At 39.7% G+C, this 16705-nt stretch overlaps 1 protein-coding gene across 1 annotated transcript in view; it reads left to right on the top strand.

Annotated features, from left to right (window-relative positions):
• The window catches only part of GRIN3A (glutamate ionotropic receptor NMDA type subunit 3A), a 144977-nt gene that overhangs the window by 52986 nt on the left and 75286 nt on the right, over positions 1-16705 (top strand). Inside the window, exon 3 of the mRNA XM_022600257.2 lies at positions 4800-5847. Within this exon, the coding sequence (XP_022455965.1) occupies positions 4800-5847 (1048 nt within the window). The remainder of the gene's footprint in view (positions 1-4799; positions 5848-16705) is intronic.

Here is a 16705-nt window from a genome sequence, read left to right as displayed (position 1 = left end):
GGCCTCTCTAATCTAAAATTCCACCCTACTGCCACCAACCCTGACACATCTTATCTCCTTACTCTGCTTTATTTTTTCTCCTTTGCACTTAGCACTAACATCCCATTCATATTCCCTACTTATCGTATTTATTCTGTTCCCTCGATTGACTAAAAGCTACATAGAGTTTTGTTCACTACTATATCCCCCAGAATCTGGAATAGTGCCTGGCAAAAGTAAGTATTATGGAATGAATAAATGATTGATTGGGTGATGTTTTGTTAACATCTCTGTTCATTTATTTTAATGCATAAGAAAATATTTTAATTAGTAAGTCAAGTTTTGTGTGCAAATGTGGCTTCTAAAATATATTAAATACATTAAACACTGATCTTGCTTATATTTGTGAACTGTCTCAAAAACATTTTTTACATAATTTGAAAAGTTCAGATTTTATCTCAGCTCCTATTCAAATCAACACATATTCTTAGTTAGTGACATAATTGGGAATTTTACTGAAGTAATAAGTTACCTCCAAGCGGATTAACCAATGACCTTTATCCTTTCAAGCAGAGTGGTATCTTGGGAGATCTGCTGATAAGAAAGATGTATACCTGAACTGCTTTGTTAAACACTCACTATGCACAAGGCACAGTGCTAAACCAGATTCTCACTCATGGAGTGCGATTCAGACCCTTATCATACCATGACAGAGCTATTGTACTAGTCTTCGAAGTGGTCTCCTGGTCACTATCTCTTCCTTCCTATAGACACATTGTATCTGTTGCCAGAGCAGTATTACCAATGCAGACTTATGGTTACATCATTACTCTACTTCGAAATCTTCATGGCTCCCCTTTTCCTGTTAAATAAAATCCAGCCTTATAAAATGGACATGCAAAGCCTCTAGAGTTCAGTTGCAACCTGAATATGTTTCTACTCTGCTGTCCAATCAGATTGTTACACTTACCACCCCTTGTTAAATTTTCCACCTCCTACCTTTCCTCATGACATTTGAACTGGAAGATTTATTGAGAATTCATAGCTAGACTGGGGCAGTAGTATGATCAGCACAGAATGTAGTGGTATTATTATTGGTCCCTGTGACCCAGGCTCTAAACTACTATTAAAAGAATTTAAGATTACTTTTCTCTCTGTTTTTTCCCACAGTGCTCTGTGGGCTTTCATTTAGCTCATAATCAACTTAAATACTCCAGGTCTTATTTATATGACCTTCCATCAAGCCGAGTTTTACACATTCTTAATACAGTTTGTGAATTAAATGCAATCACGTGCATTTGACCCTCTCAAAATCACTACTTTTCTTTCTGAAACTATGTATCTCTTGATTTTGCCATCTTCTCCACTTCTGCTATTACCTTAGCTCTTGTCACCTTAAGGCCCTTGTGAAACAGGCAGAGAGAGAGGAAGAGAGGAAGCAAGAGGCGGAAAGGAGCATTATTCCTCACAGCTGAAACTGCTCAGCCACCTTCTCCTTACAAACCATTTCCTATATAGCTAGCAGGAAAACAAAATCTTTCTAAAATCAAATCTGATGATCCTGTCCCTCCTCAGAAAAATTCTTTCAATGGCTCTCCATTAGCTTCATCGTGGCCTCAGTCCTTTTGTAACTCACTTCCCACCCTCATCTCCAGCCTTATTTCTCACCACTTACCATCATGCAGCTTGCTCTCTCTGTCTCTGGCTTTTGCACATGTGTCTCCCTGTGCTGACAGCATCAAGCCCCAGCTTCTCTTCCTGGTTAACTATAATTCCTTCTTCAAGACTCAGCTCTCGCACCTGCTCCTCTCAGAAGCCTTCCTTGTCACCCCTAGATTGTGGGTGCCCTTGCTTTCTGTTCCAATGGCACCCAATTCTACCTCCATCAGAATGCTTATTACACTGGTTTAGAATTGCCTGTTCGCTTTTCTTTCTCCCCGTCACTAGACTTTGAGCTCCTTGAGAACAATGAGTGTGTCTTTCATCTCTATAACTCATACTAAGAACAGTGCCTGGTATTTGTATCAGTTTATCTTGCCAATAAAATTATTCCTGATTTTCCTTTTTCTTGTTCATCCAAGAAGAGTCCAGGGCAAGACAAAAAGGAACATGGTAGAAATCACTTCAAGCAAAAGCAAGATTTCAACACTGTAATCTTTTAACTAACATAGTGAATATTCAAACTTGGCTATGCATTGTCATTCCATTACAAAGAATACATAGTGAAGGTGACAATAACTAAAGCTATTAATGAGATTTTTAATTTATCCTCTCTGTAAAACTGAAAATAAAAATAATCCATCATTAATGGGGATTCTCTGAGACCCAATTTCTTGGTGCCAACTGCATAGTGAAACAAACACTGGATTTTCCAGTCTGGGAAAATGAAAGACATTTAGATCCTAATTGATATGTCTTTCTGTGATAGATGAGTGCCTCAAAGACAACTAAGCATTGTTCTTTAGTCATGGCCATGCTGAATGCTATTTAACATCGATAATGAGGAATAGGTTTTACTAGAATGAGGGAGTTATATAATCTCTAAAAGATTCCTGAAGACCGCTTTTCTGAGATGATTTTAGTATATATTTACTCAGTGGTAGCCCTTCGTAGGTCCATCCAGTTAAAAGTCTATAATCATTAAGCCCCAACTATTCTTAAAATAATGAAGGGCTTCTCTTTCTACAACTTTAACTTTACTTTCCTGATCACTAAATTGACCAAATAAAATTAAACTATTTACTAATAACTGTTTTATTCCCTAGGCTATGTCAGTGTGTGTGTGTGTGTGTGTGTGTGTTAACAAATCTAACAGTAAATTGCTCATCAGAAACACAGTTGTAGTCACCCTTCTATTATAGTACCTAGGTAATTATCAGTTGATTAATCTGTATATTTTAATGATTTGGTTCCCTACTTCCCTAAAGAAGCAGAAAACTGTTTGAAAGTCTAAGATAACTGAGGTTTCATTACTTGTTGCTAAATAGAATTCATTTTAAGTGGTAGAGTCCCACTGGGGAGAGCTAACATGAATAATTACTATTATATGCAATCTACCAAAATGAGCAGTTTCATTGCATTTAGTGACAGTAGCATCTTCAAATGTGATTTACATTTATATCTCTAATGAAAATTAGTATATTCTTCACACTTTCTGATTTTCCTGTTTCTTCTATGGCAGCACAACTTCTTACTACTGGTATTTGCATTTATAAATTACAGAGTAATGTTTGTGGCAAGCAATGGATGAATGTGTTTCATGAAGAAACACATTCTGTATCATCCAACTCCTCATAAAAATCTTCTATGTTACAGTCCACATTTCAATTTAATTTCTTTTAATTTGAAATAAGTCTTGAGTAGCCTCTATGAGTTTATCATAATGCAGTACTTTGTGCCTCCAACTAGAAAAGTTCTATTAAAAGACTAGGAAAAGTGACCTGGGACAGCCTTGATTGAAAAAATTTGAATGACATTAAATAATAATTACCATATCTGGAACATCTGTTCTATGTCAAAAGGTGTGGTATATACTTCACATGCATTATTTCTAACCCTTGAAGTAGAAATAATTTAAAAATAAAAATGTAATTACCTCCCCCATTTTGCTGATGACAAAACTGAAGCTTAGAGTTCAGTAAATTTGTGTCCAAGGACAATACTAGAAGGTGGGTGGACCAATATTCTAACACAGGTGTGTTTGATGTCAAAGTGTGGGCTTTATTTCTGACACAAGGCCATAATTAAGAGTACAGAGGGGGCTTCCCTGGTGGCGCAGTGGTTGGGAGTCCGCCTGCCGGTGCAGGGGACATGGGTTCGTGCCCCGGTCCGGGGGGATCCCGCATGCCGCGGAGGAGCCTGTGCTCCGCGGCGGGAGAGGCCACAGCAGTGAGAGGCCCGCGTACTGAAAAAAAAAAAACAGTACAGAGGTGCCTCGAGCTCATATATTACCTCTCATTGTCTTATCTTCCCAAACTCAAGAAAGACAGAGACTGTCCAAGCATTTCCCTGCCTTGTCCATAGCAGAACATATACTGACAGCGCCCTGGTTCCCAGGGTTAGGAATCAGTATATCATTCAGTTGGTAATTTTCCTTTCTTTGACTTCTGGCAGAAGCTCTCTCTAGAGCCAGATCCAATTGTTTTTCTCTAATGACTTAGAGGGAGGTTAGCCTGAGGCTGTCCTGGGAACTGCAAGTCTATTTATCATCTTTTTCTTTATTCCATGGATGGTATCCAACATGCAGCTTAGACTGGCCTCATGGGGACAGACATGTTGATTGTTTCCACGCTAAACACTGATAACAAGATTTGGCTATTTTCTAGAATTATGAATATAATTTTAAGCAATCATAAAAGTATATACATATGTATTATAACTTATTCCTTGCACCAAAGAGAATATATTTATTGAGCTGATTTATTTGCAATTGAATGTGGTGAGCAGTAGAAATGAGACATGTTAAAGATGCTGAGAACCTTCATAGCTTGGAAATTTGTAAGAATATATAATTAACCATTTACAACAGAAAACAATTAACACATTCCTTAACTAGGAATAAAGATTTGGAGTAAGACCACAAGTCAAGCACCCAGCCCAGGTGTTAGAACCTGAGGTTGAGATCTCATTTGCTCAATGAAATAGGGACTCTTGTCCTAGAAAGGGTCCAGCTTATTAATTCCTAAAGTAATTACAGGCAGTGCCTTTTGAAAAAAAATAGAGTTTCTTCTTATTAAGACAGAGAAGAAAAGATGAGCACTGCTTCCGGACTTTGGCCTCACCTCTCTCCCTCACTTTTTGCCTTTGCTCCTCTTTGCCAGGTTTCTAGCCAACACCACTTTCAGAGGCCTCAGTGGTTCCATCAAAGTAAAAGGTTCCACTATCATCAGCTCAGAAAACAACTTTTTCATCTGGAATCTGCAACATGACCCCCTGGGAAAGCCAATGTGGACACGCTTGGGCAGCTGGCAGCAGGGGAAGATTATCATGGACTATGGAATATGGCCAGAGCAAGCCCAGAGGCACAAAACCCACTTCCAACACCCAAGTAAGCTACACTTGCGAGTAGTTACTTTGATCGAACATCCATTTGTCTTCACACGGGAGGTAGATGATGAAGGCTTGTGCCCTGCTGGCCAACTCTGTCTAGACCCCATGACTAATGATTCTTCCATACTGGACAGCCTTTTTAGCAGCCTTCATAGCAGTAATGATACAGTGCCCATCAAATTCAAGAAGTGCTGCTATGGATATTGCATTGATCTGCTGGAAAAGCTAGCAGAAGACATGAACTTTGACTTTGATCTCTATATTGTTGGGGATGGCAAATATGGAGCCTGGAAAAATGGGCACTGGACTGGGCTGGTGGGTGAACTCCTCAGTGGGTCAGCCCACATGGCAGTCACTTCCTTCAGCATCAATACTGCACGAAGCCAGGTGATAGATTTCACCAGTCCTTTCTTCTCCACCAGCTTGGGCATCTTAGTGAGGACCCGAGACACAGCAGCTCCCATTGGAGCCTTCATGTGGCCACTCCATTGGACAATGTGGCTGGGGATTTTTGTGGCTCTGCACATCACTGCCATCTTCCTCACTCTCTATGAATGGAAGAGCCCCTTTGGTATGACTCCCAAGGGGCGGAACAGAAGTAAAGTTTTCTCCTTCTCTTCAGCCTTGAATGTCTGTTATGCCCTCTTGTTTGGTAGAACAGCAGCCATCAAACCCCCAAAATGCTGGACTGGAAGGTTTCTGATGAACCTTTGGGCCATTTTCTGTATGTTTTGCCTTTCTACATACACGGCGAATTTGGCTGCTGTCATGGTAGGTGAGAAGATCTATGAAGAGCTTTCTGGAATACATGACCCTAAGGTAATACTTCTTTTAACTCTAGATTTCCTAATTGTCAATTTTAACTCCATATATTGTATTTTATGCTGTAGTATGTCTATATTCTTTCATCTAACAGAAGAATATTCTCTGAACCATCCATAGAGACTAGTCCAAAAAAGCCTGTTGCCTGGTTGCACTAAATATTTCATTGTTTTATTAAATGAAACAAAAAGAGTGAGGGATGTTTTTAGGAGATGTTTGTTCCAGAGAAAGTCCTTCTGGTAGAAACATCTATTTGTGCAGTTTTTCCTTTGTTAGTTAACCATCCAGCAGAATAGCTATCAGGGAACAGTCTTACAAAGTATTTTCACCTAAAGTAAACTTCAAAATTAATTAATTACTTCTCTTGGGAATTAATGGAAATAAATAGTAAGGTCCATATTTTAAATTGTAAAGAAACTTTTTTTCACCATGAAAAATTGTAAAATGGAAAGAACTAACATTTTATCATAAGCACCCAAAGTCGGATGCTAGAAAACCCAATGGGTATAGACAAGGAGTACTGAGCTAACTGAGGTGGCAAGGTTAGCTAGGAACAGGGTGTCCTTATAGAGTAAGGAAAACTGATCACCTTGGGGTTGGAGGAGTGTGCCAGCAGTCACATTACAACATCCAAGAACATTCAAGAAAATTGTATCTATTCAAGGCCTCCTTTGATATCCTAGACATCTGACTGTAAGGGTAGAAGGGAGGAAGGGGGTGAAGTTCAGGTAAGCAGGTAAAGCAGTGGTGATACTTGAGTAAGGACAGCCATGTCTATGTTCTCTCTGGATTGAAACAAGACCTCTTTTGTGACTGGGAGTATGGAGAACTTGGTCCAACCTGGTGGGAGTAGAGAGGAGGGGGTTGTCAGGGCTCAAAGCAATTAGAATAGTACTCCAGGGAGTACTACAGTCCCAATGGGGAACAGAATGCAGATCCAGAGCGGAAGTGTATACCAATGTGTAAGACCCATCTAGGAGAGACTGGAGAAAGCTGCAATTCAGTGGGCATCCCCAGGACACACTGTGTTTAAAGCAACTTGAGCTAAGCTGAGCGTTTCAAACTGTGAAACATTCACCATGCCTTTTCAAATATCCCTTTTCACATCAAATCTCATGGTATTGAACCATTTACTACATATTTTTATCAAACATTTAAAATTAATTACTCAGAGCATGAACAAATAGGACATTTACAACTGTCTTTGTTAAATGATGGAGTGGCCCAGAAGGCTGGTGGCAGCTTTAGAGAATTCTCATAAATGGTTTGGATTAGGATATGGTCTGTTTTGCAAACAAATGAACATGAGAAATTTGACCCATATACTGAAAACCTCCTGGTAAGAGACGTGAACCTCATGAAAAGATTCAACAAACAATGGGTCATTGACTAGGCAATGAATTGCATCACTTCTTATTGTGCACTCAGGACTTTAGGTTATCAGCTGGAGTTTAGTGAATACAAATAAGTTCTGTAGTATAAATACATGTGTTACCCTGAAGAGAGATTTTGGTGATGCTTCAGCATTCACACTGCACTGGTATTAGCAGCCTCTATTTATTCTTTGCCCCAAGAGGCCTATAGATCTCCCAAAGGTTCACCATCTTAAAAGAAGCTTACTCAAATTTTCTTGCAAGAATCTTGCAATGTGATGCTTAAATTACAAACTCGACTTGGAAACCATTCAATCCAATCTAGTATAAGAAACAATCTAATATATATGCCTGTTGTTGTGAAGATTCCAGACCATTATTGTATGTAAAAAGATGAACACAATACTGACTAGAGTTTCATTAATCAGAACCAAAGATTACCAAAATTGTTATGGATGTTACGCATGAGAAACCTGAAGTAATGATTATTTTAGGGATTAGAAAGAAAGCATAAAGATAAACCATACACAGAAGTAAAAGTTTTTTTAAACAAAAAGAAACAATCATTCCAACCCCAACTCCACCAGAATAAAAAGGTGACATTTTTATAATCTAACCCAGCCCACAAGACAGAGTGAGAGGAAATGGGCAATGTCAACTTTGTGTTACATCTAGTAAGGTCTTAAAGAAGTGGGACAAGCCTAAATCTAAAACATTTTCAACTTTAGATAATAAATGAAGATCCACTAAGATTCCCCAAAATGTATTTCTCTTTCCTAATGTTGTTTCTATATTAAACTCTCTCACTTTTTTTTTCATATAAAGACACCCAGATTATTTGATTAAGCAATACTCGACATCTGGGCTTTTGGCAAATAATGTTGGTGACAGAATTGTTCAGTTTTCATCCAGATGTATGGTATTATGCAGATGACATAATGTCCTCACCTTCCCATGGAGAGGTATGATCAAAATAATTTCCATACCCTTTCAGTCACCAGCATTCATTCTTAAGTATATTCCACTCACTCACATGAGCTCTTTTCTCTCCTACCAATGCTCAATTCTTTGAGTGACTCTATCCTTTTTTTACACTAAATGATGTGGAGAAATTCAGAAGTGAATAAGTCAAGTAGGGGAGAAAAGATAAAAAAGATTAAAACACAAGGAGAAATAACTTAGAAAGTTATAAGTGTTGGTAGGATTGAAAATTAGTACAACCACTATGAAAACAGTCTGGAGGTCCTCAAAAAACTAAAAGTAGAACTACAAAAAATAAAGTTATAAGCATGCCAAAGTTTAGAAACAAATATGTAAAGTTCAAGGAAAGTGTGATCACCTTCAAGGGAAGGCTTAATTAATACGATAAAATGTGTGCTTATTCTTGAAGAAGACTTGGAATTTGGACATGTGCGTCAAGGAAAGAAGAATGGACATTCCAAGCAAAAGAACAGAATGAACTACTTGGAGGTGGAAAGTATAAGGCACAGTCAGGATATCTTGAGGAGTTCTCTTTAGTCACAGCATGAAAGGAAAGAGAAGATCCAAGTCTGAAAAGTAAGTTCCGTTGAGATATCACAGGATCTTTGACATCAGGCTAAGGAAAGTGAATACTTGACACTAGAGGTCCATTGACATTTTTGAACAGTGGAATAGCACAGAGGAGCAGAATCCATTTAAGATGGTTTTTTTGGCAGCAGCACGTAAACACGATTAGAAGAGAAAGACAGTGGACAGAGTTGAAGTTATAGCTACTGTCACTAATAAAAAGAAGAAAGAGTAAAGAAACACTGTGGTGACCAGGTCAGTAGGACTTAGCAATTAATTGGATATGAGAGGCAACAAAGAGTCACACCTTCAAAGTTGCAGGCCCGAGTGTCTGAGGGGATGGTACCATTCAAGGAAGCAGAAAAGGCAGTTTAAGAGCTAGAAAATATGATGATCAGGTCAGTTTCATACTGGGCATCTTAAAAGCTGTATTGGACATCCAGGTGAAATCCACCAGGCATTGGGAAACATGGAGCCAGAGATCAGGAGTGACACTGAAGCTGGTGGGAATCTTGGGCAGAGAGGTGACACTGCGTATTAAAGCACTGGGGGGTGTATGAGATCCCCAAGGGAGAAGGCAGTAGGGAGAAAAATTACTGTCTGAGGAGAAGCAGCAGGCATAAAGTTGGAATATGGGTTTGTGGAGAGATGAGGTGTAGAAGGTGAGGAGATAAAAGTACCTTGAAGCAAAGTCATGCAGGCCCTTGAATGCCTCTCTGTAGATTGAATTTTAACTTTTTGAGATAAAGAGTGATATTACCCCATCTGCCAAGGCAGTTATCAAATAGGACAAAGGCTGATCAGTGCCCAGTCCAAACCATGAGAATTAGCATGTGTGTGTCTTTGAATGTCTGATGAAACTGGGTTTATGTGGTTTGCTTTTTTCCGGTATTTTTCAAGATTCCATTTTCATAGCATTTTAGCTGAGGAGTGAAAAGGTATCATTTACATAGAAGTCACAGATCTGTGGTTCTCTTGGGATATTTGTTTTTCCATGTAAGGTAAAAATCTCCTACATCTGAATGAGAGGTGATTTATATGGAATGTTGGTCACACTCTGAAAATTCTTCTGCCCCTTACTCACAGTCTCATTTATTTTCCTATCTTTTCATCCCCCTCAATTACTGGGTATCAAGACAGGTCCCATTGTACTATGCTGCCATTTTCATTCCATTTCCCCACAGCTCATTTAATTCACCCCAGGCAAATTTCCCTGTGCCTCCACATTAATGCTCTTGAACACTGGCCTCTTTCCCTTCTCTAACTCTTCTTTAGTTATCTTGGGATAATCTCCCCATGTCTTCCTGTTATATTGTGTGCCTGAAAACTTTGAGAATAACTCCCAGACTTCCCTAGAAGAATTTTATTAAGAAATGTGCTCCTGGAGGACCTTCAAGATGGCAGAGGAGTAAGACGTGGAGATCACCTTCCTCCCCACATATACATCAAAAATACATCTATATGTGGAACAACTCCTACAGAACACCTACTGAATGCTGGCAGAAGACCTCAGACTTCCCAAAAGGCAAGAAACTCCCAAGTACCTGGGTAGGGCAAAAGAAAAAACAAAAAAACCAGAGACAAAAGAATAGGGACGGGACCTGCACCACTGGGAGGGAGCTGTGAAGGAGGAAAAGTTTCCACACACTAGGAAGCCCCTTCACTGGTGGAGACAGGGGGGTTGGGGGGAAGCTTTGGAGCCAGAGAGAAGAGCGCAGCAACAGGGATGCAGAGGGCAAAGCAGAGAGATTCCTGCACAGAGCATCGGTGCCGACCAGCACTCACCAGCCTGAGACGCTTCTCTGCTCCCCCCCTGGGGCAGGTGGGGGCTGGGAGCTGAGGCTCGGGCTTCAGAGGTCAGATCTCAGGAAGAGGACTGGGGTTGGCTGCATGAACACAGCCTGAAGGGGGCTAGTGCGCCACAGCTAGCCGGGAGGGAGTCTGGGAAAAAGTCTGGAACTGCCTAAGAGTCAAGAGACCATTGTTTCGGGGTGCGTGAGGAGAGGGGATTCCTTCCTAGTCTGCACACAGAAGGCAAAACACTGCCTAAACAAGCTCCTGAGATGGGCACGAGTCGCGGCTATCAGCGCGGACACCAGAGACAGGCATGAAAATGCTAAGGCTGCTGCTGCAGCCACCAAGAAGCCTGTGTGCAAGCACAGGTCACTATCCACACCTCCCCTCCCGGGATCCTGTGCAGCCCGCCACTGCCAGGGTCCCGTGATCCAGGGACAACTTCCCCAGGAGAACACACGGCGCATCTCAGGCTGTTGGCAACATCAGGCCAGCCTCTGCTGCCACAGGCTCGCCCCGCATTCCATACCCCTCCCTCCCCCCCCCCACCAGCCTGAGTGAGCCAGAGCCCCCTAATCAGCCTCTCCTTTAACCCCCTCCTGCCTGGGTGAAGAACAGACGCCACAGGGCAACTTACATGCAAAGGCGGGGCCAAATCCAAAGCTGAACTCCAGGAGCTGTGTGAACAAAGAAGAGAAAGCGAAATTCCTCCATGCAGCCTCAGGAGCAGCAGATTAAATCTCCACATTCAACTTGATGTACCCTGCATCTGTGGAATTCCTGAATAGATAACGAATCATCCCAAAATTGAGGCAGTGGACTTTGGGAGCAACTGTAGACTTTGGGTTTGCTGTATGCGACTGACTAGTTTCTAATTTATATGTTTCTCTTAGTTTAGTTTTTAGGGCTTGTTATCATTGGTGGATTTGTTTATTGGTTTTGTTGCTCTATTTTTTTTAAGTACTTTATTTTTTAGTTTAATAATTTTTTTATTTTAATAAACTTATTTTATTTTATTTATTTATTTTTCTCCCTTTTCTTCTGACCCGTATGGCTGACAGAGTCTTTGTACTCCTGCCGGGTGTCAGGCCAAAGCCTCAGAGGTGGGAGAGCCGAGTTCAGGACACTGGACCACCAGAGACCTCCCGGGCCCACATAATATCAATTGGTGAAAGCTCTCCCAGAGATCTCCATCTCAACGTTAAGACCCAGCTCCACTCAACGACCAGCAAGCTCCAGTGCTGGACACCCCATGTGAAACAACTAGCAAGATAGCAACACAACCCCACCCATTAACAGAGAGACTGCCTAAAATCATAAGTTCACAGACACTCCAAAACACACCACCAGACACGGTCCTGCCCACCAGAAAGACAAGATCCAGCCCCACCCACCAGAACACAGGCACCAGTCCCCTGCACCAGGATGCCTACACAACCCACTGAACCAACCATACCCACTGGGGGCAGACACCAAAAACAACAGGTACTATGAACCTGCAGCCTGCAAAAAGGAGACCCCAAACACAGTAAGTTAAGCAAAATGAGATGACAGAGAAATACGGAGCAGTTGAAGGAGCAAGGTAAAAACCCACCAAACCAAATAAATGAAGAGGAAATAGGCAGTCTACCTGAAAAAGAATTCAGAGTAATGATAGTAAAGATGATCCAAAATCTTGGAAATAGAATGGAGAAAACACAAGAAACGTTTAACAAGGAACTAGAAGAACTAAAGAGCAAACAAACAATGATGAACAACACAATAAATGAAATTAAAAATTCTCTAGAAGGAACCAACAAGCAGAATAACTGAGGCAGAAGAATGGATAAGTGACCTGGAAGATAAAATACTGGAAATAACTACTGCAGAGCAGAATAAAGAAAAAAGACTGAAAAGAACTGAGGACAGTCTCAGAGACCTCTGGGACAACATTAAACACACCAACATTTGAATTATAGGGGTCCCAGAAGAGGAGGAGAAAAAGAAAGGGACTGAGAAAATATTTGAAGAGATTATAGTTGAAAACTTCCCTAATATGGGAAAGGAAATAGTCGATCAAGTGCAGGAAACAGAGAGTCCCATACTGGATAAATCCAAGGAGAAACATGCCAAGACACATATTAATCAAACTATCAAAAATTAAATACAAAGAAAAAATATTGAAAGCAGCAAGGGAAAAGCAACAAATAACATACAAGGGAATCCCCATAAGGTTAACAACTGATCTTTCAGCAGAAACTCTGAAAGCCAGAGGGAGTGGCAGGACATATTTAAAGTGATGAAAGGGAAAAACCTATACCAATATTAGTCTACCCAGCAGGATCTCATTCAGATTCCATGGAGGAATTAAAACCTTTACAGAGAAGCAAAAGCTAAGAGAATTCAGCACCACCAATCCAGCTTTACAACAAATGCTAAAGGAACTTCTCTAGGCAGGAAACACAAAGGAAGGAAAAGACCTACAATAACAAACCCAAAGAAATTAAGAAAATGGTAATAGGAACATACATATTGATAAATACCTTAAATGTAAATGGTTTAAATGCTCCAACCAAAAGATACAGACTCGCTGAATGGGTACAAAAGCAAGACGCATATATATGCTGTCTACAGGAGACCCACTTCAGACCTAGGGAAACACACAGACTGAAAGTGAGGGGATGGAAAAAGATATTCCATTAAAATGGAAATCCAAAGAAAGCTGGAGTAGCAATTCTCATATCAGACAAAATAGACTTTAAAATAAAGACTATTACAAGAGACAAAGAAGGACACTACATAATGATCAAATGATCAATCCAAGAAGAAGATATAACAATTGTAAATATTTATGCACCCAACATAGGAGCACCTCAACTTAAGGCAAATGCTAACAGCCATAAAAGGGGAAATCAACAGTAACACAATCATAGTAGGAGATGTTAAGACCCCACTTTCACCAAAGGACAGATCATCCAAAATGAAAATAAATAAGGAAACACAAGCTTTAAATGACACATTAAACAAGATGGACTTAATTGATATTTATATGACATTCCATCCAAAAACAACAGAATACACACTCTTCTCAAGTGCTCATGGAACATTCTGCAGGATAGATCATATCTTGGGTCACAAGTCAAGCCTCAGTAAATTTAAGAAAACAGAAATCATATCAAGTACCTTTTCCGACCACAATGCTATGAGACTAGATATCAATTACAGGAAAAAGTCTGTAAAAAATACAAACACATGGAGGCTAAACAATACACTACTAAATAACCAAGAGATCACTGAAGAAATCAAAGGGGAAATAAAAAAAATACCTAGAAACAAATGACAATGAAAACACGACGGCCCAAAACCTATGGGATGCAGCAAAAGCAGTTCTAAGAGGGAAGTTTATAGCAATACAATCCTGCCTCAAGAAACAAGAAAAATCTCAAATAATCAACCTAACCTTACACTTAAAGCAATTAGAGAAAGAAGAACAACAACAAAAAAAAAACCCAAAGTTAGCAAAAGGAAAGAAATCATAAAGACCAGATCAGAAATAAATGAAAAAGATATAAAGGAAATGATAGCAAAGGTCAATAAAACTAAAAGCTGGTTCTTTGAGAAGATAAACAAAATTGATAATCCATTAGCCAGAATCATCAAGAAAAAAAGGGAGAAGACTCAAATCAACAGAATTAGAAATGAAAAAGGAGAAGTAACAACTGACACTGCAGAAATACAAAGGATCATGAGAGATTACTACAAGCAACTCTATGCCAATAAAATGGACAATCTGGAAGAAATGGACAAATTCTTAGAAAAGCACAACCTTCCAAGACTGAACTAGGAAGAAATAGAAATTATAAACAGACCAATCACAAGCACTGAAATTGAAACTTTGATTAAAAATCTTCCAACAAACAAAAGCCCAGGACCAGATGGCTTCACAGGTGAATTCTATCAAACATTCAAAGAGCTAAAACCCATCCTTCTCAAACTCTTCCAAAATATAGCAGAGGAAGAACACTCCCAAACTCATTTTACCAGGCCACCATCACCCTGATACCAAAACCAGACAAAGATGTCACAAAAAAAGAAAACTACAAGCCAATATCACTGATGAACATAGATGTGAAAATCCTCAACAAAATACTAGCAAACAGAATCCAACAACACATTAAAAGGATCACACACCATGATCAAGTGGGGTTTATCGCAGGAATGCAAGGATTCTTCAATATACGCAAATCAATCAATGTGATACACCATATTAACAAACTGAAGGATAAAAACCATATGATCATCTCAAGAGATGCAGAAAAAGCTTTCAACAAAACTCAACACCCATTTACGATTTTAAAAAAACCCTCCAGAAAGTAGGCATAGATATAATAAAGGCCATATATGACATAATAAAGGCCAATATAATAAAGGCCATATATGACAAACCCACAGCCAACATCGTCCTCAATGGTGAATAACTGAAACCATTTCCACTAAGATCAGGAAGAACACAAGGTTGCCCACTCTCACCACTCTTATTCAACATAGTTTTGGAAGGTTAACCACAGCAATCAGAGAAGAAAAAGAAATAAAAGGAATCCAAATTGGAAAAGAAGTAAAACTGTCACTGTTTGCAGATGACATGATATTATACATAGAAAATCCTGAAGAGGCTACCAGAAAACTACTAGAGCTAATCAATGAATTTGGTAAAGTAGCAGGATACAAAATTAATGCACAGAAATCTCTTGCATTCCTATACACTAATGATGAAAAATCTGAAAGAGAAAGTAAGGAAACACTCCCATTTACCACTGCAACAAAAAGAATAAAATACCTAGGAATAAACCTACCTAAGGAGACAAAAGACCTGTATGCAGAAATCTATAAGACACTGTTGAAAGAAATTAAAGATGATACAAACAGATGGAGAGATATACCATGTTCTTGGATTGGAAGAATCAACATTGTGAAAATGACTCTATTACGCAAATAATCTACAGATTCAATGCAATCCCTATCAAACTGCCACTGGCATTTTTCACAGAACTAGAACAAAAAATTTCACAATTTGTATGGAAAAACAAAAGACCCCAAATAGCCAAAGCAATCTTGAGAAAGAAAAATGAAGCTGGAGGAATCAGGCTCCCTGACTTCAGACTATACTACAAAGCTACAGTAATCAAGACAGTATGGTAGTGGCACAAAAACAGAAATATGGATCAATGGAACAGAATAGAAAGCCCAGAGATAAACCCACACACATATGGTCACCTTATCTTTGATAAAGGAGGAAAGAATATACAATGGAGAAAAGGCAGCCTTTTCAATAAGTGGTGCTGGGAAAACTGGACAGCTATATGTAAAAGAATGAAATTAGAACACTCCCTAACACCATACACAAAAATAAACTCAAAATGCATTAAAGACCTAAATGTAAGGCCAGACACTATAAAACTCTTAGAGGAAAACATAGGCAGAACACTCTATGTCATAAATCACAGCAAGATCCTTTTTGACCCACCTCCTAGAGAAATGGAAATAAAATCAAAAATAAGCAAAGAGGACGTAATGAAACTTCAAAGCTTTTGCACAGCAAAGGAAACCATAAACAAGACGAAAAAACCTTCAGAATGGGAGAAAATATTTGCAAATGAAGCAACTGACAAAGGATTCATCTACAAAATTTACAAGCAGCTCATGCAGATCAATATCCAAAAAACAAACAACCCATCCAAAAATGGGCAGAAGACCTAAATAGACATTTCTCTAAAGAAGATATACAGATTGCCAACAGACACATGAAAGAGTGCTCAACATCACTAATCATTAGAGAAATGCACATCAAAACTACAATGAGGGAGCCTTCCCTGGTGGTGCAGTGGTTGAGAGTCCGCCTGCCGATGCAGGGGACATGGGTTCGTGCCCTGGTCCAGGAAGATCCCACATGCCGCGGAGCGGCTGGGCCCATGAGCCATGGCCGCTGAACCTGCGCGTCCGGAGCCTGGGCTCTGCAATGGGAGAGGCCACAGCCGTGATAGGCCCGTGTATCGCAAAAAAAAAAAAAAAACTACAATGAGGTATCACCTCACTCCAGTCAGAATGGCCATCACCATAAAATCTACAAACAATAAATACTGGAGAGGGTGTGGAGAAAAGGG

This window comes from Delphinapterus leucas, chromosome 6 (genome assembly GCF_059928025.1).
Source record: "Delphinapterus leucas isolate spDelLeu-1000000601 "Yukka" chromosome 6, BTC_Dleu_Yukka2, whole genome shotgun sequence".
Lineage (NCBI taxonomy): Eukaryota > Metazoa > Chordata > Mammalia > Artiodactyla > Monodontidae > Delphinapterus > Delphinapterus leucas.
This window is presented reverse-complemented; position numbering and strand designations above follow the sequence as displayed.